Below are 22,794 nucleotides of genomic sequence, written 5' to 3' on the forward strand. Positions count from 1 at the left end.
TGAGAAGTTGTAGCCACTCAGGCAACAAGTTCCTGAGCCAGGGCTTGCGAGCAACCTCCTGGCGTGCCTCCTTCAAGGCAGCCTCTCTACCCCGTCTATATGAGGCGTTATTCCAAGAGTAAAAAATGTACTCCAGAGAGTACCCAAGACATTCTGCCTGTAGAGCGGAATAATCTGAGTCTGCTGAGTCCAAAGTTGGTCGGTTCATTCTGTTAAGGGTCGGCAAAAGTTAGGACCCAAATGCAGATTAATAGGGAAGCGAGTTTCAAAACAAAAGCGAGCTTTATTAAAAAATCTGATGAACATAAATAACATGGCATGAAACACATAGGTAACACGAGGAAGATACAATACCAAAAACGATCGTGATCAATATGGAGGGAGACAGGAAAAACAATGAACCGACAAGGCACACAGAGGAAGACAAGACTGAATACAGAGAGGGATAATCACGGGACGAGACACAGCTGGGTAAGGGAGGCAGAAACACAAGGGCAACAGGTGAACACAGTGAGACAATCAGACACAAGAGGAAAAACACAGGAAGGAAAACAAGAGACAGGGAGAAGAGGACAGCAAAACAAAACCCATTACCAGACAGACAAAACTAAAACAGTGACATAACACCAAGATTGTGACATTGTTAGTGTGCTGCAAAACTAATTTCCTCTCAGAACACAGCAGCCTGCAAAGTCAATGCCGAATAACTGATGAGTAGAATGTTAGATTTAAACTTATTGATTGTCATGTTTACTTTTATAATTTCATCATGGCTTGTTAAGTAACTGTTTCATGACCCATACATGTTTCATAAGCAAACAGTTTAAATTAAATGTTTTTGATTCAGGCAGAGAGACCTGTTCCAATACCAGCAGTTTGGATGAAACTTGAGTTAATGTCACTGCTCTGGCTGCACTGGAAATGTATTCTCTGCTGTTAATCATTTCCCTCAGTAATTATGTAGAAAACAATGCTTGCACACTCACACCGCATATCCATGTTTGTGTGTTTTGCTCATTATTGAGTTACACAATGCTAATTGTTGCTTTATGTTCAAATCAGTCATGCTGTCAGCTTGCATGTGCCCTCAATTTAAGCCTCTTATGCCATGCTGTCTTTGCGCGTCTTCTTCTTCCTTCAGCCTACATCACTGTAACCCCCCCTCCTCTCCCCTCACACATACACACACACCAGTCCCACCTCCCTATACCCAAACTACAGTGAAGCCCATTCAACCGATTCTCCGCAGTGCTGAAAGAGCAGAGTGAAGTAAAGAAGGAGGAGGAGGAGGAGTGAGAAGAGAGGAGAGGGGAGATACAGGGAATCACGAAAGAGAAACAGAGAGAGAGAGTGTGCGGCGAGAGCAGCAAAGAGGGAGGGTGAGAGATAAGGGGGAAAACTGCAAATTTGGTGGTCAGGTCTCCCAGTGCGCACACATCTCTCGTCGGCTGCACCATCCGACCAGCTCTCCGGTCTGCAGGGTGAGTAAAGCCTTCCTTTATTTACTGCGTCTTACCAAAACCTTAATTTCTCCCTTGTCCAACCTCCACCCTTCTTTCGCATCTGTTTTAAAGCCCCTCGCACTCTTCAGGCTTGTTGAGGCGCTCTTTCGGTTGCGCATGTCAGGACTTCTGTTTCGGCTGCATTAAGAAGATGCTCATGCACGTGACTGTGTTTACAGTAAATGTTAGCCTCTCTTTAAAAAACAAGAACCCAAGGCTGTTGTACAAGAGAAGAGCCTCAAATCTTTCGGTTTGAGGAGGGAAGGGGTTTGCACGCTGTTTAGTTGACAGCCGCAGATGAGTGTGTCTGCGCGGCTGTTTGCTGGCTTGCTTAAGGAGGAATGCACTGTATGGTGAGATTAGAGTGGCGCATTTGGAGGAAGCGCGCCGGTGTTACACTGTACAGTCAGTAGAGTCTGGAGAAGAGCACAGTAAAGCCGCGCCGGAGGAGTGGAGAGGGAGGGGAGGGGAGTGTGTGTTGATGATGTGATCGTGTCACTACAGTACGTGTGCGTGTCAAGAAGGGGAAAATATGGGGAGGAGAATCTAGGAGTGAGGGTGGCAAGTGTGTGTGTGTGGGGGGGGGGGCGTGTGTGTGTCCTAAAAAGTGTTCTTGGGGAACAGATCATACAGTTCCAGTGGACTGCAGCACTTGTTATTGGGTCTATGTCTCTCGATCTCTCTCTCTGTGTATAGGCTACTGTATGCATAGTGTGTGTGTGTGCGTGTGCGTGTGTGTGTGTGTGTGTGTGTGTGTGTGTGTGTAGTGGGATGAAGAGCAGCAAGGAGCGAGAGACGATGGGAAGGTCCTTATTTCTCTTTTTAATTTCCATCTTTTTCCAGTTTGCATTCTGCTTTTCAGCCCAACTGTATAAAGTGGGACCTTATTTCTGAAAAATTATGTAGGCAAAGTCAAAGTTGAATTGTGCCATGAATTACACATATGATGTTTGTCAGTCTTAAAAAATAATTTCCATGTCAAAAAAGTCACAGTTTGTCTAACAACTGTTGAAATATAAGACTGTGAAAAATACGCAACTAGAAAGACTACAAATCCCAGAATCCCGGTCCCGCATGCTGGCTCTTACGGAACGACTAACTCCCCTTGTGTGTATACAGTTCTCAACATGGCCATGTACTGATTTTCACCTCTTTTAATACTTCATTCTGAAAGAAAGAGGTGAAATGTGCTAACGTGACGGCCGTCTTGGTGTGTCCTGCGAGACGGGAGATGTAGGTCATTGAGCGCTTCACACAAAAAAATGTGTTACTTCACAGTTTTATGACACATTTTTATTTTTTGACTTGCAAAATTATCTTTTAAATTGACAAACATCATATGTGTAATTCGTTGCACAATTCAAACGGGATCAAAAGATAATCTTTCTCTCTCCATTGACTTCAATACATGATTTTTCCGAAATAAGGTCCCCCGGAAGGGGAGGGACTTCGCCACTCTACAGTTAAATCGACCGGACTTCTTTCTGCAGATGTGAGCGTCCTTTAACAACGGTCAATAAGTCCTTGCTGCACATTATCCCTTACATGCTTCCATCTTAAGCTTTGCTAGTTAGTTAGTTTCGTAATGGACGTAATGTAACAGTTGTAACGGTTGTAGCTTTTTTCAGACGCAGAGGGATACTGACTTGTTGTGAAAAGTAACTACAATTCTACCCGTGGTATACGCTCATTATATCACGGCTAAGAACCAATCAGATTGCTTGATTTGACTTTTCCGTTTTATAATGTATAATACCCTCTTAAAAATAAGTTTAGGACTCTGGCATAGGAGGCTCGAAGGCCCAGTAGTGGGTCAGAACAGAAGGTCAGGTATCCTTTTGGCCTTTTAGTTCTCTAGAGATGTTTACAGATGTACACTCTGGTTGTATAAGATGTGAAGCATTACATCTCTCTGAGGTAATGGAAAATAAATCACACACTTCGCTTTTTCAAACGCCTGATTGACAGTATGAGTCACCAACATGGTAGGGTCAGAGCTGCAGTTTGCACCAGGGCTACTGTACAGTAAAGTCCTTGAGGTATATTTGTCCACCGGAGAGATAACAGCCCATCTCTAAGATTTTAAAGAGATTAACCTAGGCCTATAACCACATTTTAACAAGCATTGGAAAACATCGCTATCAATGTTTAGATAATAGTATTTAGTAGAAGTCAAAGATAGTGGACTTAGAGTTGTACAGCAGTTCTGAAGTGAACAATTGATTTTAACCAAGGAGATTATGAATCTGCCCTGTTTGCTATTTATTTGCATTGGAGTCATTACAATTTAGAGGTATCTTTGTTTCACAAGCGACCTCTTGTGGCTGTATTTTTAATGACTGTTGGTTCTGAGAAGCAATGGTGGAAGTAGCTTGATATAGTTGTAATGCGTCTGAATTCTACACATTGGGATAAGAGAACTCCAAATATTGGTTTTGTCTTGTTTTGTCTCTTTTGATAATACAGTACAGATCCATCAGCAGCGAAGGGCTGCGGTTTGTATTATTTCTCTTTGGTAAGAACTCAGCTTTAGTACATGGGGCATGCACTATTATGTGAAATACAGGGGCGTTGCAGTGGCAAAAACACTTTCATACAGTGTCTCTTATAATGTTGCACCCCTTAGTTCATACATCCATACAAAGCAAAGTTAGTAGTAGGGTGAGGAATGGCGAAAGATAGCTTGAGAAAAATAATAAGAAAACCTGCCTATAATCTCTCCTGTGCAGATCTGGTCAATAACTGCTTAAAGTCGGCGTGCTAATGGGATTTTTGGTTTCGGAGAATATTCAGATGTGGCCCCCTCAACTCTAATGTCATAAAGGATGGAGGTAGGGAGGTATGTGTTAGGAGTACCGTAGTAACAATCTGGCTTTATGCAACTTCGGGCCAGATTCATGTATTTGTTCGGGTCCTTTTAGGTTTAAAAGCAAAACATAGACTTAGAACTTAGGACAAATCGGTGCAATGAAACTGAAAACACAGCTGTTTATTTTCTGACGAGCAAACATTCTGTGCAAGCTGGTCTCCAAAAAATGTGCACAGTTTCCTTTTTGGCCAAAAGCGTAATATAAACTCAAACTCAAATCATACATTCAGACAGAGTGAAGGTAAATGGATGTGTGTGACCTAGAATTGCAGGTTTGGTTTTAGGAATTGGTGCATGCTGCTCTGCCCAGGCTTACAGGATGTGTCACACTTCACACTGCCTGCCTGCCAGCCCTGTGCGCATATGTGTGACGTAAAATATGTGTGTGTAGTACAAGGACTTTCCTTCGTTTATGGGCCAAGGTCTTTCCCTGTAATCTCCCTTTTCCTTTTCTTCTCCCGTCCTCTGTTATTCTCCCACTGCATCTCTGCTTATCTCTCCTTCTATCCTCTCCTCCTCCCCTCAGTACATTAACAGACAGTCTCTTGCAGGCCTTTTCTCAATGTGTGTGTGTGTGTGTGTGTGTGTGTGTGTGTGTGTGTGTGTGTGTGTGTGTGTGTGTGTGTGTGTGTGTGTGTGTGTGTGTGTGTGTGTGTGTGTGTTTTCTTACCCGCCGCATAAGCTAATTATCTTTATCAGTCCAGCAGTCGTTCTGCAGACTGCGGGAAGAGGGTTTGTTTCCCAAAGCTTTCATCGCCTTAAGCATCGCTTTGAGATGTGGACGTGGTTCATCGATGATCCGAGGAATGTCTCATCTGGAGAATTTTGATGATATTTTAAAATCTAATTGGTCTTGGGCCTTTTAGAAGCAGATATTTGTTCTATAACACCACATACCTTCTTCACTGGCCCTTTTCTCCTGTGTTTTTTCTTTTCGTTTCTCTTTCCTTCCTAACTCCATCTCTATTTTACACAATCCTTTTGACTAGTTCCTCCATCTTATCGCATTCACCTTTCCCTTTTCTTTTCTCCTGTGATTATTCCCTTAATAAATTCATTAAGTCCTTTCATTCAATAGATCTGACCTTCTAACCCTCCCTATTCCTTTTTTATCTCCCTCTTTATTTATTCCTTCTGTCCCTCCTTTCATCACCGACCTCTTACATGACTCCTCTTTTTATCTTGTCCTCCGTTCTTCCCATCTTTAAATATCCCTCTCTTTTCTTGCCAGTTGGCACAAGCCCCTCACTGCCGTCAGAGGGACATATTGCCTTCTCAACAGAAAACAAGCCCCCACTCCCCCCTAATGCTAGCAAGCTAACCTGTGAACGCCATCTGTGGAGCCACGCCCGGCACCATGGTACGTGATATGTGGTGCTCAGCAGTTGCTTTGCTTTATAATGACCTAATCTTTGCCTCATCTGATTTCCTACCTTTTTTTCTTGCAACTTCTTCTTTTTTTATATCGTAATCCTCTCAGGGCTATAAGTTCTGGATCTGGTATAGAAATACTGAGGTTATTACTCCAAATTCATAGAAAACAACCCAATATCACCAGCCAACAACCACCTTTTTAATATGTTCAATATATAATGATATGTATTAATATCATGCTAAATTATAATCTTGTAGAAATCTCAAATGTATGGACCACACTTTCCCTGCATTGCCAGCTATGAATCTTTGATGGTGTATACTTAAAGAGGCCCTATTCTACTCGCTTTTAGGTTCATATTTTATTCTTTGCCTCTACTGTGACATGTTTCGATGCTCGAACGTTCAAAAAGGTCTTTATTTTTCTCATACTGCCTGTGCTGCAGCACCTCTTTTCACCCTCTGTCTGAAACCAGAGCCCAGTCTGCTCTGATTGGTTAGCTGGCCCTTATTATTGCTAGATTTTCATCTGATTACTAGGGAGGCACGATATTGGTTTTTTGAAACCGATACCGATAACTTCCTGCTTCTCAAGACCGATACCGATAACCGATAATAAAAAAAAATGTACGCCACTAATTATTTTAACGAGATTAACGCATGTGTATTTTTTTTCCTCGGCCACCCCGTAGTTTCAGAGCGCATCGAGTTTAAAATACCATCTACAAGCTGATGCTGACAGCCCCGCTCCTGCCGCCCGCTTGTGGCAGACCACACTTCCACGCTCACCGGCAGGCACCGACTGGCCATCTGGAGGACCGGGAGGGTGTGTGTATGTGTGGCTCGAGCGAGAGAGAGACCTTACGTGCATTGTTGTTGTTAGCATCTGGTGCTAGCTAGCTGCGCTAACGGATATAAGGAGCTGTTTAAATGAAAACAGAGGAGCGACATTTCGCCACAACTGCGCCGAGCACTTGACTTTATGCAGGAAGCCAGACAGTGGGACATTGTACGAAAAGTCAGCACACTCAGCACGGATAGTGCGCAACATGATTGCAGCATCCAGGCAGCTCCGGTTCGAGCATATGCCTTGAGTTGCACATAGCTCCAACGCCCATACCACCGACGATATGTTTGTTTACTGTCCTGGCTTCACGGCCGCACACCATTTACGTCACAGCCAGGCATGAGTTAGGGAGCGCTGGATTTGTGAAGAACTCCCCTCTTCCTAAACCACTAATACCACAGTACTGGCAAAACGGGAGGAGCCGAGTGAAAAACAAGCGCCCCTCATCCCAATCCACCCACACCGCAGTATTTTTTTCTTTTTTTTTACCCAAAAAATATATTGTATATTATCGGGTTTATCGGGATGACGTCATAATTCCTAATATCGGACCGATAATTATCGGGCCGATAATTATCGTGCATCCCTACTGATTACCAATTTAGTTCACACTGTTTGTGTGTCTGAGAAAGGGCTTTCATTGTGTCTTTATTCATTAAGGGATAAGCATGACTACCAACGCAATGATTTATAATAAAGAGACATGTTGATAGTAGATAAAACCCGTCTCTCGCACTGTACTGAACAATGAGCTCTTTATTAAGTAAATGGCCTATTTCTGGAAATTAATTTATACGTACAAAGCTCCTAATTATGGGAACTTATTAGCACTCCTACACTGACAAGCCCACGTTAATGCCTTAATTAGCAACGCACAATCATTCATTAAGTTGGTCTTCATTGAGGATGCTTCTAAGCCTCCAATAAAATTAAACAGAATTAATAAATCATATAAAAATGTAAATTGTCTGGAGCAGCCCTATTGCTTTGTAATGAAGCCGCTAGATTATATTTAACTTCTGGTATTTTTCATATTTTTTCTTTTGTAATATATACTGAAGTTTATGGACTTCCATTTGTTGATAATAGTGTTATAGTTGATTATCAAAGAAAACAACATTCAGATGTGGTAATTCAACAAGATGACAGGCAGCAGCAAGAAATACATCGTAACAAAGACAATCATCCCTCCTGTTGTGGCCTTCAAAAAGGAAAAAAAGCAATTTCTTCTATAGTGAATACAGCACTGCAGCATACCCTGACCTCTGACCTCTGAAAAACAAAATTGAACATCTAGATATCCTTTTTGGATCCTGTATTGGAGGCCTATGATGTTCTGTGGTGCTGTATCAACACCATGCTACTTCCTGCGCTTTGCACAACAGTCAGGACTACAAAAGCTCCTTGTCAGGTCTTCTAACTGTTTGAACAAACAAGGACAGTCTCAACTGAGTTTAGAAACTGGGTCAAGTAAACATTGAGACCCTTTGGAAAGCTCATCTATTCCATTTCCACTTGATATCAATCAACACTTGGCCTTTCCAGTTTTTCCAAAAAGGCCTAAAGGAAAAAGCGCACATCTGGCCCTGGTAGAGAAAGAGAGAGAACATGAATGAGCATGGTGGACAGCTCCTCAGCCTGATGCTCACTGCTGCCTCTCCGGAAAATGTTTTTCCACTCATGTTTCTGCAGTGGTTTTTAAATGTGTTCATATAAAATCCGAGACAGATAAAGGGAAAATCTCACATATGCAAAAACATGTCAAGGTGGGAGACACAAAAATACAAAATATTAATAAAGAGGAAACCAGATGTATCTGGAATATTGTATACAAAAAGCAGACCTTAGTGGATCACAACATATCAATTGCAAACATACCATTTTTGTTTTTTTATAAAACATTAATGTATATAAACTCCCCAGTAAAACCAAATGTCCTTTTATCAGTTATTATGTGCTTCATGTGTCCTTTATAACCTTATGCCCTCCTTCTATCTCCCTACCGGCCTTTCCTTTATTCCTTTCCTCAATGTTCCCCATCTAATACCTTTTCATCCCACCTCACCCTTCTCCTGTTGGCCTTCGCTTCCTCCTTTCTTCCCCTGCCTAACCACTTACTCCTCCTCTATCTCCTCCACCCTTCTTCCTCCGTCCATCATCCTTTCCCCCTTTACCCTATTTTCCTTTTTTCCTTTCTCCTTTATTTCCTCCCTTCTCCTCCTATATCCTTCCTCACAAACATCCACCTTTGTTCCTCTTCTACTTTCCCTCCCCACCTTCCCTCACTCCTCCTCGGCACATCATTACTTCTGACTGTTTGTTCCAAGCTCCATTCATCTGTAATTCATTACATCGCCTCTGCTCCTGGAATCTCCCGGCACGCACACAGTTAGTTAGCGTGTGGTGCAACCTGGGAATTGTGGTTATATTCCCAGGGCTTAAACTACAAAGACAAGCTCATCCCGGCCCATTTGTCGTCAGCTATCTCAGCAAGCACACACAGGGCTGCTTCAGTGTGTGTGCGTGTGTGTGTGTGTGTGTGTACGTGTGCAAGAGCTTGCTTAAAAAATCTTGGTGCACTGACCCATCACAGCAGTTGCTGCCCTCCAAACCCACATTTTGTTCCAGCTTCCGTTTTTAAAGCCACAGAAAAAAAGAATGCACAGTATATTGACTCGAATAAAACTGAACAACTCATTTTGTTTTGTATTGTGTAGATGCAGCCGTGTGTGACTACAACCCTTCTTTTAACTCTACATTATTCTTTTTCTACCAAGTGGTCTTTCTTTTTGAGCGAATACACTACATTCAACATTTCAACAAAATTGCACTTCTTCCAAAAGAAATACAAAATAAACATACAAAGAAAATGGATATGAAACAATAATAATTAATTAATTAAAGAAACAAAGAAAGAGACTGAACAGCAAAGTTGAAATAATAATGATGAAACCCTATTGCATGCATTCTTAGTGAATTCAATGTAGTTTTCCGTTTGTAGTAATATCATATGTGACTTGTTTTTCTCCTAGTTTTAATTGGTTTGTTAGTCTTGCTTTCTAATTTCCAATTGTTCTTGTTATAATCGTAATTACTATCAGAAAAAAGTATTGCAAGGATTAATACACTATTTAGCACAATTTCATTTTTATGTTAAAAACAAACAAACCCTTCCTTTCTTAAATGTCTCTGCCTCTGTATGTTTCTTCGTTTTGCTTTTGTAGGGCAGCACAGTTTCAACTGCATCTCAAAAGATTCATTTCATTCAAACAAAACAACCCTATCAGCGAGTGTTAAACTCTTTATGATGTTTATGTTTTAGTGAGGAGATGCAATATGAAAGCCGGTGGGGTGACACAGTTATCTGAGTCCTGCAGGTACTCCTCTCCTCCGCTCTGAGTGGAGGATGGATTTGTGTGTTTTGACTCAGCAGCTCTGAGCGTCTGACTGCCTCTCATGTTGAGCCGGACATTTCCAGCACTAAGACTCGGTGCTTATTTACACGAGACAAGCGCAAATCACCTTTGTCTTCTTCAGAGGATGTGACTTTCAGAGGCGCTGACGTTTCCAAATGTCGGGCGTCTCTCAGTGACGTAGCTCGTGTTTGACTCTGCAGACAGGAGAAAGTCACAGCACCCTGTGTCACTCCTTCTATTTGCACTTTTACAGCAGGTGAGCTTTTTAAACTGTGTGCTCTTACGCAGTTTTGATATATTATGTTGAGTTGAAGGTCATGCTTTAAAATGCATGTGTTGCCTAAAAAAGCTGTCTGCCTCCCAAAATTATCCTTCTTACGACTTTTAAATATTTATAACTTCCGCAAGCACGTGTCGAGATTTTTACAAGGTCCTTTTTCAAGGTCACACCAGAAAGCTTAACTATTTCTCAGTTTGCTCAACATTAATATTCAATACGATATGCAACAGAAAGAGTGTTCATGCTACCTAAAAAGGAAGCAAGTACGAAAAATAAATCATGTATAGAGCCATTGTCAGGTAATTCTTTTTGCCCGTGCCTATTTTCCAAAAGAATATAAAAATGTCTTCAAAAGCTAGTAAAAACAATATCTTTAAAGATCTTAGGGACTATAATTGAACTGTGTGTGTGAAAATGTATGGTGTCATGAATGTAAGCACATGTGATTTTAGATATTGCCCTTTAGGAACAGAATTCTTTATAAAATCCTTATTTTCTAGGAATGATATGCTCAAACATGCAAGCCTGATAAAGACACAATTGAAGGTCATACTGACAAGTATGTATGTTAATAATGAACTACTGTACTATTTATTTGTATGAGGAATTGTTTGATTTACTCAAAGAAGGTGAATTCAAAGAGATGACACATTTTATTTACTTTTATGGCTATAGTGCATACTGTACTGTATATGCATTTGAATGATTGTGTATTGACCCCTAGAGGTATAGCATATTCTATAGTGTTAATGGGGATGCTAATAAACTAAGATAGTAGTAAAAGTCAGGGACCAGACTTCATTTGGGTCTTTAAAGTTACTTGCACATGTATGTTTTTCTTCATGTGATTTCTTTCCCTATATGGATACATTTTCACACATGAAAGATCAACTCCATACACGACTGCCTCTTTTCCTTTTTTTTAAATGTCTGGATTCACCTGGGGCGACGGGATTTTACTATAATGAATCTGCTCCGCAGCGCTGAGTGACAAGGTCACTCCTCACTCTCTTCCGCCTGACAGCCACTTTCTCTTGCTTCTTATCTGTTTCTCTTCAGATCTTGTCTTCTAAGCTCATTTTGTTCTCGGCTTTTCAGCTCTTTCTCAGCCTCATAAACAACATTCTAAAAAGTGACTCAACCTCCTTCAACATCCTGTTTTAATCACAGTTAAACTTGCGCTTTATACAAACCATGAAATACTTTAAGAGTTGAAACCATCTTCCTGTTTGTAGGCTGTATATATCTGCTTTACATATTTATATTGATGAATTTAACGGTATCCGCTCAAGTGTTACACCCTAAAACGAAACTGTCCAAATTTGCAACTGAAGTAACTTGATGTTAGACAATAATACAATCTGATAACATTAGCCACAATGTTGTTCTTTATCTTTTTTGTTCAATGTCATATTTAAGAATAAAGAAACTCTATCTGTACATAAACTCAAAATGAATAACCCAAAACAATGCATGAGGCAAAGAAAGATAACAACTTAAATATTTTTGAAAACATTTTGACACTCTGTCCTCTTTCTGGGTCCTGTGTTGCCAAATGTATAACTTATAAATTATCCGCTGAAACCCTATGTGTCAGACTCACATAACACCTGGTTACCCACAGCACTGAAGACAATAAACATGTTGTCAATTTAAATAAACCCAAGGGCATGTTTTATTGAACTTTATTAAGATTTAACTTCAGGTAACAGCTTACAGTTTAGACTGTGATAGGAGTTTCATGTGAAATAATCTTTTACAGGCTCTGCGGGTTATTTGACTTGCACTGTAAAGCATTTTACATGCACATGAAAACAGTTCGATTGGACACATATGTCCTTGTATTATGTACAAAAGGGAAGTCTGAGTCAAGGGTGTTGTGCTTAAGGGGACTGATCAGTCCACGGTTGTGTTTGGCGGCAACAGAGAGTGTGTGTGTAACTGCAGTTTTTGGTGTGACACACACACACACACACACACACACACACACACACACACACACACACACACACACACACACACACACACACACACACACACACACACACACACACACACACACACACACACACACACACACACACACACACACACACACACACACACACACACACAGGGGATGTTTTTCAGTGTGAAAAGCTTAAATGATGCATGCCAGAGGAAACATTTGTGCCACCTAGTGAGTGTTAAACTGCACTGCATGTTACCTGGAAGGGGAGGGGCTCATTACATCACCAGAGACACCAGGGCTGATCACAGCTAGGGGCAGCGTCCTTGTACTTCAAAATGAGCAAAACCTGAAGCACTCACAACATATTACGGCCTTGCCAGACTCCATTCATATTTATGCATTACTCTTCTAAACATTTATTCTTATTTATACATTTCCCATCTATTTACCTTTATTTTTGTATCATTTATTTTGTACATACTTCTGATAGTTGTTTATATAACTGACTGTTTTGCACTCTGGTTAGACACTCCTTAATTGCGTTACACTGTGCTTGCATTTTGTAATGACAATAAAGTAATCTAATCTAATTTACATTACAATTTTGCATGCATCAATTGTTTTTATTTTTACTTTTAATGTTTTTTGTTATTGTCAATTTTCCAATTTCTGTCTCTGGATAAACAATGAATCTGTATAAAGAGGCTTTTGGCAGAAGAAGTTTGGTTGTTTTCTAGTTACTATATCCAGAACTAACTGAGTGCAAGAATTAATAAACTCAAATACTTCATAAACATATACCTCTGTGTCCTAAAAGGAAATAATTGTATCCATATTTCCCATTCTTGAGCCAGCATTATTACCATCATTTAAAAGTAAATGATCTTTCCTCTTTGCCCTCTGTATAATTTGAGTTTTCTGTTTGGGTCACTGAATTAAATTGCATTCCATTCGGTTAGATTTGTATCTTGAAGGATGAACTTGTTATTGGTATTCAAAACATCACTCACCTCCTTACTTTCTGTTCTGTTCTATCGAAAGAAACTTTTCCATCCTGAAGATGGTATGAATATTTCGTGGTGTTTCTCTCCTCGCTGATGATGATATTTAGATGTTGATGAAGGTCTCTCTTTGTGTCAGGCTGATGCTTTTGTTTGCTAATAGCAACCTTCATTCCATTATATTGTAAGACTTAAGTGGTCTTCAAATGACCATGCAGACCATAGAAACACCTCAATTAGACATCTTTGTTTTCTTGCTTAACATAATGTCATCACTATGTAACACTTGTGCTTCTATTGGCTAGCTTTCCAACACATTTGACGTGATAGGCTAAGGGGCGGGATATCTCTAGGCTTTTGACCAATCAGAGCAGACAGGGCTCTGGTTTCAGGCAGAGGGTGCTGCAGTACATGTAAAGCACTTTTTGAACCTCAAACAATGTAAACATGTCACAGTATGCAAAAAATAAATAATATGAACTTCAAAATGTGCGTAATAGGGCCCCTTTAAAGGCATCACTTCTCTTGTCAGAGATATTTCTCTGCCTATGATGTTTCTTTGTATTCCACTTTTTCAATATCCATCAAAATCCATTATCCGTCTCCTAGTCCTTTAGTGTTCTTGGCACCGCATGTATTTTGAAAGAGCTTTCAATTATAGTCCCCTCTTTGGCACGTTAAGAAAAACATCTTGAAACCCCAGGATTTGTATAAGAAGCTTTTCAAATGCTTTGATATTTTCAACATGAAAATAGCTAATTTCTTCCAAGGTTGTTCTCTTCTTCTCCTCCCGGTGGATCTCCTCTCCTCTCGTCTTTCATCTCGTCTCCTGTCCAATATTGCATACATATTTAACAGCGTGAGTCAATGAAAGTCAAGACGGATTTCAATCAGAGGTTCCACGCTCTTCCTTTTCGTAGCTCTCTGATGTGCTTCTGCATATTTTAGGATTTAAAAATCAATGAGGTAAATCAATCTTTGTCTGTCCTCTCCTCACCTGTTGTTTCTCTCATCTTGGCATCTTTTTCTCCACTTTTCTTATCCTCAAAATAAAAATGCAGGCTGACATCAGTATGAATGATTGTTTCTTTCCTTTGTCTCCGCAGATGAGTTCGTTCAGTACGAGGGCTCTGACGCTGCTCTCGTCAGTTTTTGGGGCCTGTGGTCTGCTGCTGGTGGGCGTCGCCGTGTCAACAGACTACTGGCTGCTGATGGAGGAGGGGATCATCCTGCAGCAGAACCAGACCACCGAGGTGAAGATGGCGCTGCACTCTGGCCTCTGGAGGGTCTGCTTTGTGGCAGGTTGGTAACAATATTCACTATCTGCTAAAAAAGTTTAGCTGTTTGGCCTAGTCTTTTTCTATGTTGGTTGTATCTTCATTCTGTCATGCTAATGCAATGCTAGTGTTGTTGTTGCAGAAACATTTATATGTATATTTTATATGAATCTTTCACCCTCTTTGCAGGGTAAACATTTGAAAGAATCCATATTCCCAATTATCACAATATTTGACCTCACATATCATATGTCATACTTAAATATTCAATATGCTCCTCTAGTCAAAGTGTGACAGATTACCACCAAGATTGAGATCTATCTTGACACAAAAGCGCAATTAAGTTTCACAATCTGTCTGTGCGTTTCCTGTTTTATTCACCCCCTGTGTTATGTCTGTTTGTACTTCCTGTCTCTGTGTATTCCCTCCTGTTTGATTACCTGATTCTCTTCACATGGTGCCCTTGTGTTTTTCCTGCCCAGCCCAGCTGTGTCTTGTCTTGTGATTAGTTCTGCATGTAATTAAGTTCTGTTTTTTTGTTGGTGTCAGATCCTTGATTTTCATCCATGGGATGGTTGTGTTGATCGGGCGTTGGAGAGTTGTGTTACTTTATTTTGCCATGCCTGGTTCTACAAGATAACCTGCAATTACAGATTTGTTTTTGTTAAATCCTTTTACATCCTGCATTTGGGTCCCCCATGCTCTGCCTATTTAGGACACTTATAGAACAATGACTGGGCAGCGCGCATTAATTACATTAACTTATAACCTCGGACCCAACTAAACATCATTTGTATTAACCTGATTCAAAGCCAAAAAACCTAACTTTTTTAATTTTAATAGAGAGTGAATGAACAAATTATGTCGTAATTCTGGATCGTTTGTCTGGCTTTGATGTGTTCATGAGCTGAAGGTCATAATGTGAAAACATGTACTATTTTATTGCATAGTGTTTAAACAATGCTATGATTACTGTTTCCGTTGTTGATCTAACTTCAAGAGGCGTTCATACCATGGTTCATACACATTTTCCAGTTTAGAAAAAAAAAATCACATAATTTTGACACATAAATGCACCACAAATGCTTGCAATATTAGCGAAAGTGAAACATAATTAGTGATTTTTTCTTTTCCGCTGTTATTTGGATCCATTCCAAATGTTTGCGTGTTCTACCTCAATGCTACACCCTTCAACTTAGTTAGACTTAGACATACTTTATTGTCATTTCAACAAGACACAGAGTGTACTATTACAACGAAATTTCGTGTTTCATGTTCGAAGTTTGGTGTTAATTGGGCTTTTTTCACAATCCTGCTGACAGAAAAACAGATAAATAGACTAACTGAACCCAAAAATATAACCTCCTTGGTGGAGGTCATGAGACAATTAGTGAAGCAGTGTTTACCCTCTGGTTGAATTATGCCTTTCAAGATCATGGTGCCCCAAAAAAGAAAACAAAGCTTCATTCATGCATTCAAACCAGCCTGTCCTCCTACGAAAAACGACCATATAGGTCGATTGTTCAGCAGCTTATTACGACCCATAGTCACCTTTTAAAGTGTAGCACCTCTAGTGGTCGTGTAAGAAACAACATGCTCCCGTTGATTGCAAATGCTCCGGAGGGTCGTTTATTCACAAATAACCCTCTCTAGAAAATCCTAAATTGTGGAATAGTTTGGCCATTAAAATGCTTTTTGATTAGATTTCTAGCGAGAAGTGTATATTGTACTTTTAGAATCTACGTCCAGTGGATGTGTAGGATCTACAGTTTGATAGATATTACGAAAATGATTTGAGGTCTCGCCAGGAGAACGTGTATACTAGGTCTTTACGCAGCGTCCATGTAAAGTTGGCGTCAACCCTCATGGGGTGAAAACAGTATTTCCGGTCCAAAGTTTTCATAATAAAACCGGAAGTATTCCCCTCACTGTCAAATTATTACACAGTGATATCTGCATTACTCATCCACTAGAAAACATCAGTTTATCCTTGTTAATTACCAGTGACGTGCGGTGAGGTTCATGGCTGGTGAGGCACTGACTCTTTCAGAGTCAGATTTACAAATATTATATTTTGACCGTAATCGAAATATTCGGTTATTTTCAAAAGCTTTTTTAGTCTGATGCTTCAATTCATTTTAAACAGACCGTTCAACAAAAGGATACCCAAAATCTAAATATTGGATTGTTCTTTCTTAGTATGATCCCATTTTCATTACAATTGGGGTCTTACCTTGACTTGAAGATGAAGTCCATGCTATCCTTCTGGACAACAATCTCTATTACTTTTTTGTAAAAGTCCTCCTTATCTTCCTGTAGTTTCAAAAGTCTAGCTTGTTGTTTGCGTCTACCGTCCCTGCGTAGAATAACAGTAGCAACAAGAACCTGTGGGCTCACGTGCGCCCCCTTCAGTGCGGCAGAGGTTATGGCTGCCTCCCCTGGTGCTTTTTTCATTGCCGTTGTATGATGAGACCAGCGAGCCTAAATATCATATATACGTGAAATAAGTTATTTAGAGACTATGGATGGCGAGGATAAATGTAATAAAGGGATCTACAAACATTACATTGGTGACATACAGTGAGATGGTGCAGGCATGCGCTTAGGGCCCGCTTTCCAGCCAGTTTCTGTGGGGTGACGCATTCTGAGGTGAGGCAGAGCTCATCTGTGCCTCACCTTACCACACAGTAACTGGCTTGAGCGCGCTCACAAAATAAGTGCCCGCGCTAAATTAGTGCCCGCGCTCCAGCCAGTTACTGTGGGCTTATGAGAGGCAGAGCTCGTCCCTGCCTCACTTCTCATCGCTACCCGTAGTTGTAGCGGAGCTCGGCAAATTTGCTGATTTTGACTATAAAAAGCGATTGGAATCATACATAAATCACATTTACAACACAGATCAGTGGAGACATTTTATTATTATTACTATTTAGTTTTTCTTTAGTTGTTTTTCCATTACATTGGAGTATGACAGGTGAGGCTCTGCCTCCCCTGCCTCCCCTGACTGCACGTCGCTGTTAATTACACAATATTGATTGGTTTAAATTGTTTAAAATGCTTTTGTGTTTTTAACCTTCGATTCGGAGAAGCAAATCGTTTTTTCTGAGTTTAGACACTACAGAGTTTCCGAAGACACTACACTACCCAGAATCCTCAGCTATCATTTGGGACTACAACATCCGCTTTCCTTTGCAAACCCCGTGATTAGTCTTCAAGCTCTGTGATTGGATGTTGGAGTGGCAGTGCGACAAGGTTACGCCGAGCGTCAAACAGCTCTTTGAAATGGAATGAAACCACGGCAGACTATCCAAAACTGGACTCGAGCGGGTCCAGCCCAGCCCCCCAGAACTACACATGCTGGCTATTGTGTTTCGCAATATGTTCTATAGCACGTCTCTACTGGGAATTGTAGTTTTAAAAGACTTTTTCGTATTTCCCATAACTAGAAGTTGCCAGTATTAAACCTGTGCACATCCCTGGAGGTTTAGGGGATACGAAACCCATTGGTGTTATCACATTTAAAACATATAATTAAGAAATGGGTTAAAATTGCTTGGGTCCATAATGGGCAGCATTCATATATACCCACATGGCAGCTAAGGTCAGAAGAGATTTATTTAACAGCTGGTCTTATGTCTGTTGTTAATTGATAAGCCTGAAACATGCACTTGTCAAGGTTCAGAGGCACATTTTGCAAATATGGCAGTAGCCATCAATCATCTTAAAGTGGACCTATCATGCTATATTTGAAAATTATAAAACGGACAAGTCAAATCAAGCAATCTGATTGGTTCTTAGCCGTGATATACTGAGCGTATACCACGGGTAGAATTGTAAGTTACTTTTCACAACAAGTCAGTATCCCTCCGCGTCTGAGAAAAACAGTATACCGTTGTAGTTGGGCTGAAAAGCAAACTGCTTTTCATACTGGAACAAGAAAGCAGCGGAGAAGTAACGGGGCAGAAACCCTCCTTTTTACGCAGCGGTCCAGACATAGACATCAAACGGCAAAACATATTCAGTGTGCAGTTCCTTTGGCATTAGGGCAGGGATATCTAGATACTTTCCAAGGTTTGACATAATGAATTGTGCTACTTTTAAAGCAAGCAACGATGTTTTCAAATCTGTAATCAAAGAGGTCCGCAAAAACAATATCGACCAATCAGATTGCTTGATTTGACTTGTCAGTTTTATAAATATATTTACATTTCTTCCATTACGAAACAAACTTACAAAGCATAAGATGGAAACATTTAAGATTAACTTCGACCTCCGGGGGGGTCTTACTATGGAGGAGTGGATTGAGCAGTGCCTATCTCCAGAAAAAAAAGCACCTAAACGCATAGCCGCGGGAAGTCATTTTGCTCAGGGGGTGCTGCCAAAAGTGGGGAGGGGGCCGGCTGTTGATTGATTGATTGAAAAGTTTATTAACAGCTTGTATATTGGGTACAGTACAGTACAGCTCAGCTCAGCGATACGAGCCGCATAAATTGTTTGTTTAAGGCGAGACACGGCAGGCAAAAACATCGTTTTTCATGCACTGGTCAATTTTGAGATGTTGTGTTATTTTGATTCCATAACATGTTTTCTTTCAGGCTTTTGGAAGGAAAACGTACAAAATACACATTTAAGTGTTTATTTGACTATAGTTTGTCTATTTGCGTCTGTATATTTCTCCTAAATTCACCAAAAGTTAGCTTTCTAACGTAACATAAAGTACCGCGACCGCTGTGTGCACCATGTCATCAGAGATATCGTTGGAAAGCTCCGTCTCTCCTGCACAATCTCATCAGATCCAAATATGGTCATTTACTTTATATCAGCAACCAATCGTGAAAGTACAAAGGGGTCTTAACCAAGAAACTAAATCTCATTGGCTGGTGTCAACTTCTGACAACGTGATTCGTTCAGATGCGTCATGTGGTGTGCTAAAACACTTCCTGGTTAGCTTTCCGCTAGAAATTGAAATCTCAAAATGGCAAAAAAAAACGTTCACAGAGAAGACAACAACAATTGTCACTTGCACGAAGCAAGGTTATACAAAAAACAAATGACCCCAAACATGAAATACCTTCACGGAGTGCGTCGATGCGCAAGCTGTCATCCAAAGAACAGGAGGGTTTAGCTAGCGCCTCACTGCTATCTTTAAAGGTCGTTTTCTCAAAATGAGTTTTTTCTCCTACTCTGAGTCCGACATCTCCACTTCAGTTGCACTTACATACACCAAACCTTCCAGTTATGTTCCTATCAATATTATGAAGGCTTTTACAGAAGGGTTTGTTCATATGTCAGTCATAGCCTGAATTATACAAGTTGTTATACCTAGAAACATGGCGAAAATTGATATTTTAGGGCTGTTGACAGTATTTTCTGATTAATGGAGTGAGTGATACAAAGAGATATCCAATATCCCTTCTGTAAAAGCCTTAGATGCTAATATGAGTACAAAATTAAACGAGAATTTTGAACCTGGCTTTATCCAAAGTTCAGATTTCGGTTCCTGAAATGTGTTAAGATATGCGCAAATTTAATGAGATAATGGATAATTTGCATATTCAGAAAACTTGTAATACAAGAAACAATTGCCTCATTGTAGGTAATTAACTGGAGAGATTTCCAGCTGATATCTTTAAGTTTAAAAAAAATGACCCTATTCACCTGGTGTCTCGCCTCTGTTAGGCTTAATACACCATTATAGACCTCACTTAGCAACAGCTGCACATGCCCACATGCTAACTATGGGTCTTACGAACCTACATAACATTACAAATAGTCAGGAAATATTATTTACAATATTAATAAAACTATGAATTCAATTTTAACTGATTGACAAGGCAAAACACTGCACAGCGGCAGCAGCATTAAAGGACAAATATCGTCTTACCTTGTGTTGAGGCTTCACAAAACTCCAAATGTAGCCTGGGGTGGCACTAATGAAGACCCTCATTAGAGCAGATACATCCACATTGTCCAACATGTTACTATGGACATGCATCAAAGTCAGATGTGTCAGTCTCTTCTGTGTCATATTACTCTAGTTAGAGGTGGTGGGCTGAGGAGTAGCTGGTGGTCCACTCTTTTTATTGGGTTGTTTGTTGGAGAAAAAAAATCCAAAATCATTTTTTGCGCCATTCTAGAAAGTTGTCACTCTGCAGTGTGTGTGTCGCGTCAATTACGTCACTCTCCCACGACCTACGACCTAGATGACTCGGATTTTATTTATTTGGAAAATAAATTCAAGCCACCTGACTGATACAAATATATACTATGACTATTATATGCTACTGTATACAGCTAATTTTATTTTAAGTGAAATCATAACTATTTGATGTAGTTTAATCATTTTTATTTAGGGGGTCACTCAGTTTTTCAAATGTACACCACTCGCCAACAGGGGGTGCTGAAGCACCCCCAGCACCCCTACTTCCCGCGGCTATGCCTAAACGACGACATGCAGAGCTACGTGAAGAACAGGTAGACCAACTGGAAAAGTACCACCATTCAAAAGCTTTCTGATGCGGGTCTTGAAACAAAGCAAATAAATTATGACCGTTAGTGGCCACAGGTGCGAAAGCTCTCTCCAGAGCTACTGGAAGCCAAATCTCGGGGACCGGAGAAAGTGGAGCAATATTCTCACCACGCCAAGCAACAGCCTAGAACAACCTCAACCTATACAAGTAACCACGTAAGCCATGCTACTGATGCTGGACAGTTTTTCAGTGGGTGCACAATAAACGGCAACATACAAATGAATGTAAATAAATAGCCAAATAATGGATCAACGCTCTCTGTCTAATATGTTCGCTAGCTGTTAGTGTTGTTGCATAGCAACCACCTCCCACTATGTTTCGTGCAGAAGGCAACGGAGGGACTATTTTATTTTGAACATCATTATTTACTAATAAAAACTATTTAAATTAGAGTGTGTATTTTTCTTTCATATTGCCACACTTGGTAACCGTTTTATAAAAGCAATAGCTCACTTCAGGCCGTGATATATGCTTCACGTCGGGCCGAACCACGCCCCTTAGCTGTGATATAATGAGCATATACCACGGCCTGTCGTGAGCTATTACTTAAATATATTGCAGGGCCATACCTATATAAAACATGTCTGTGAAGTTTTTTTTTCAAAATACCAAACTGATCATGCATTTTAGCCATGCCTCATTTCTCTCCATTTACTCTTTCCAGCCCTGTTTTTGCAAGGGCTGATTCTGTGACGTAGCTTTAATGCAAATGAGCTGCAGCTGACCACGCCCCCCTGCAGAAGAGGGCACGGCCCCGGCACGAGCGTATGCATATTTGTAAAACGTATGCTAATATTGTTCATGAAAATCAATACTGGTGTATATGGTTTTATGCAATCTTTCATTTCATTCTGTCATTGTACATGGCATTACTATTACATTATATACTACACAGCAATGGCATAACACACCCATTTGTTGATGACAAAAAACGTCCACACACAACCTTTTGTTTTAAAATCTGCATATACTTTTCCCATCAAACATGAATAATCATGACACATTTTATATAAACTGTCGGAACTTTATTATCAAAATCAACGGTTAATTGAACCCATAAAAAATACAGTACGCAGCTTCGGTGGGTCAGTCTGACATGCAGAATCTATCATCTGTCATCACAGGTTTTCCGCTGGTAGTATTTGAGGTGCTGGCCTGTATAGAAGAAACATAGTTAGAACAAAATCATCTCAATTTACTATTCAGGATGAGAAAATACTATTTGGATAATTATAATCTAAAATCCCAAAAGATGGGGGCTAACGCTGTCTATTTAGCAAAGCTGATGTGTTGGAGAGGGGCTGAGCTCAGTAGACAGACCATGGGCGTAGGAAGCATCCTCAATGTGGGTGGGACCATTTGACAGGGGGTGTGGGCAGGTGGTGGATCTCACTTCCTCTAGGGGGGACCGGGGCATGCTCCCCCGGGAAGATTTATTTTTAAATGTTGAAGTTAAATGCATCAATCTGCTGCACTTTGAGAGCAAAGTTAGGGACTAAATCTATGGATACATCTCTCAACAATACCCATGTGAAACAGTACTGTTTAAAACAGACTTACTTTTTCTTTATGCATATTTTACAAATCACTCCCCTTTTAACCTGCATTTTTGTGTTACTGTCCTATCGTATGAGTTGGAATTATTTCATACCTGTTATTCTCTTGTTTTTTATAACTATAATGATCATATAAAGGTGTGCCTTGGAAATACTTATTTACATAAATGATTACCAAACCGTTTCGCACAGCA

At 40.3% G+C, this 22,794-nt stretch overlaps 1 protein-coding gene across 1 annotated transcript in view; it reads left to right on the forward strand.

Moving 5' to 3' along the window:
- Nucleotides 1-1,284: 1,284 nt before the first annotated feature.
- The window catches only part of cacng7a (calcium channel, voltage-dependent, gamma subunit 7a), a 50,385-nt gene continuing 28,875 nt past the window's right edge, over nt 1,285-22,794 (forward strand). The window contains exons 1-2 of the mRNA XM_034199677.1: nt 1,285-1,481; nt 14,347-14,542. Of these exons, the coding sequence (XP_034055568.1) occupies nt 14,347-14,542 (196 nt within the window). The 5' untranslated portion in view covers nt 1,285-1,481. The remainder of the gene's footprint in view (nt 1,482-14,346; nt 14,543-22,794) is intronic.

The sequence above is a fragment of the Gymnodraco acuticeps genome, unplaced genomic scaffold (assembly GCF_902827175.1).
Source record: "Gymnodraco acuticeps unplaced genomic scaffold, fGymAcu1.1, whole genome shotgun sequence".
Lineage (NCBI taxonomy): Eukaryota > Metazoa > Chordata > Actinopteri > Perciformes > Bathydraconidae > Gymnodraco > Gymnodraco acuticeps.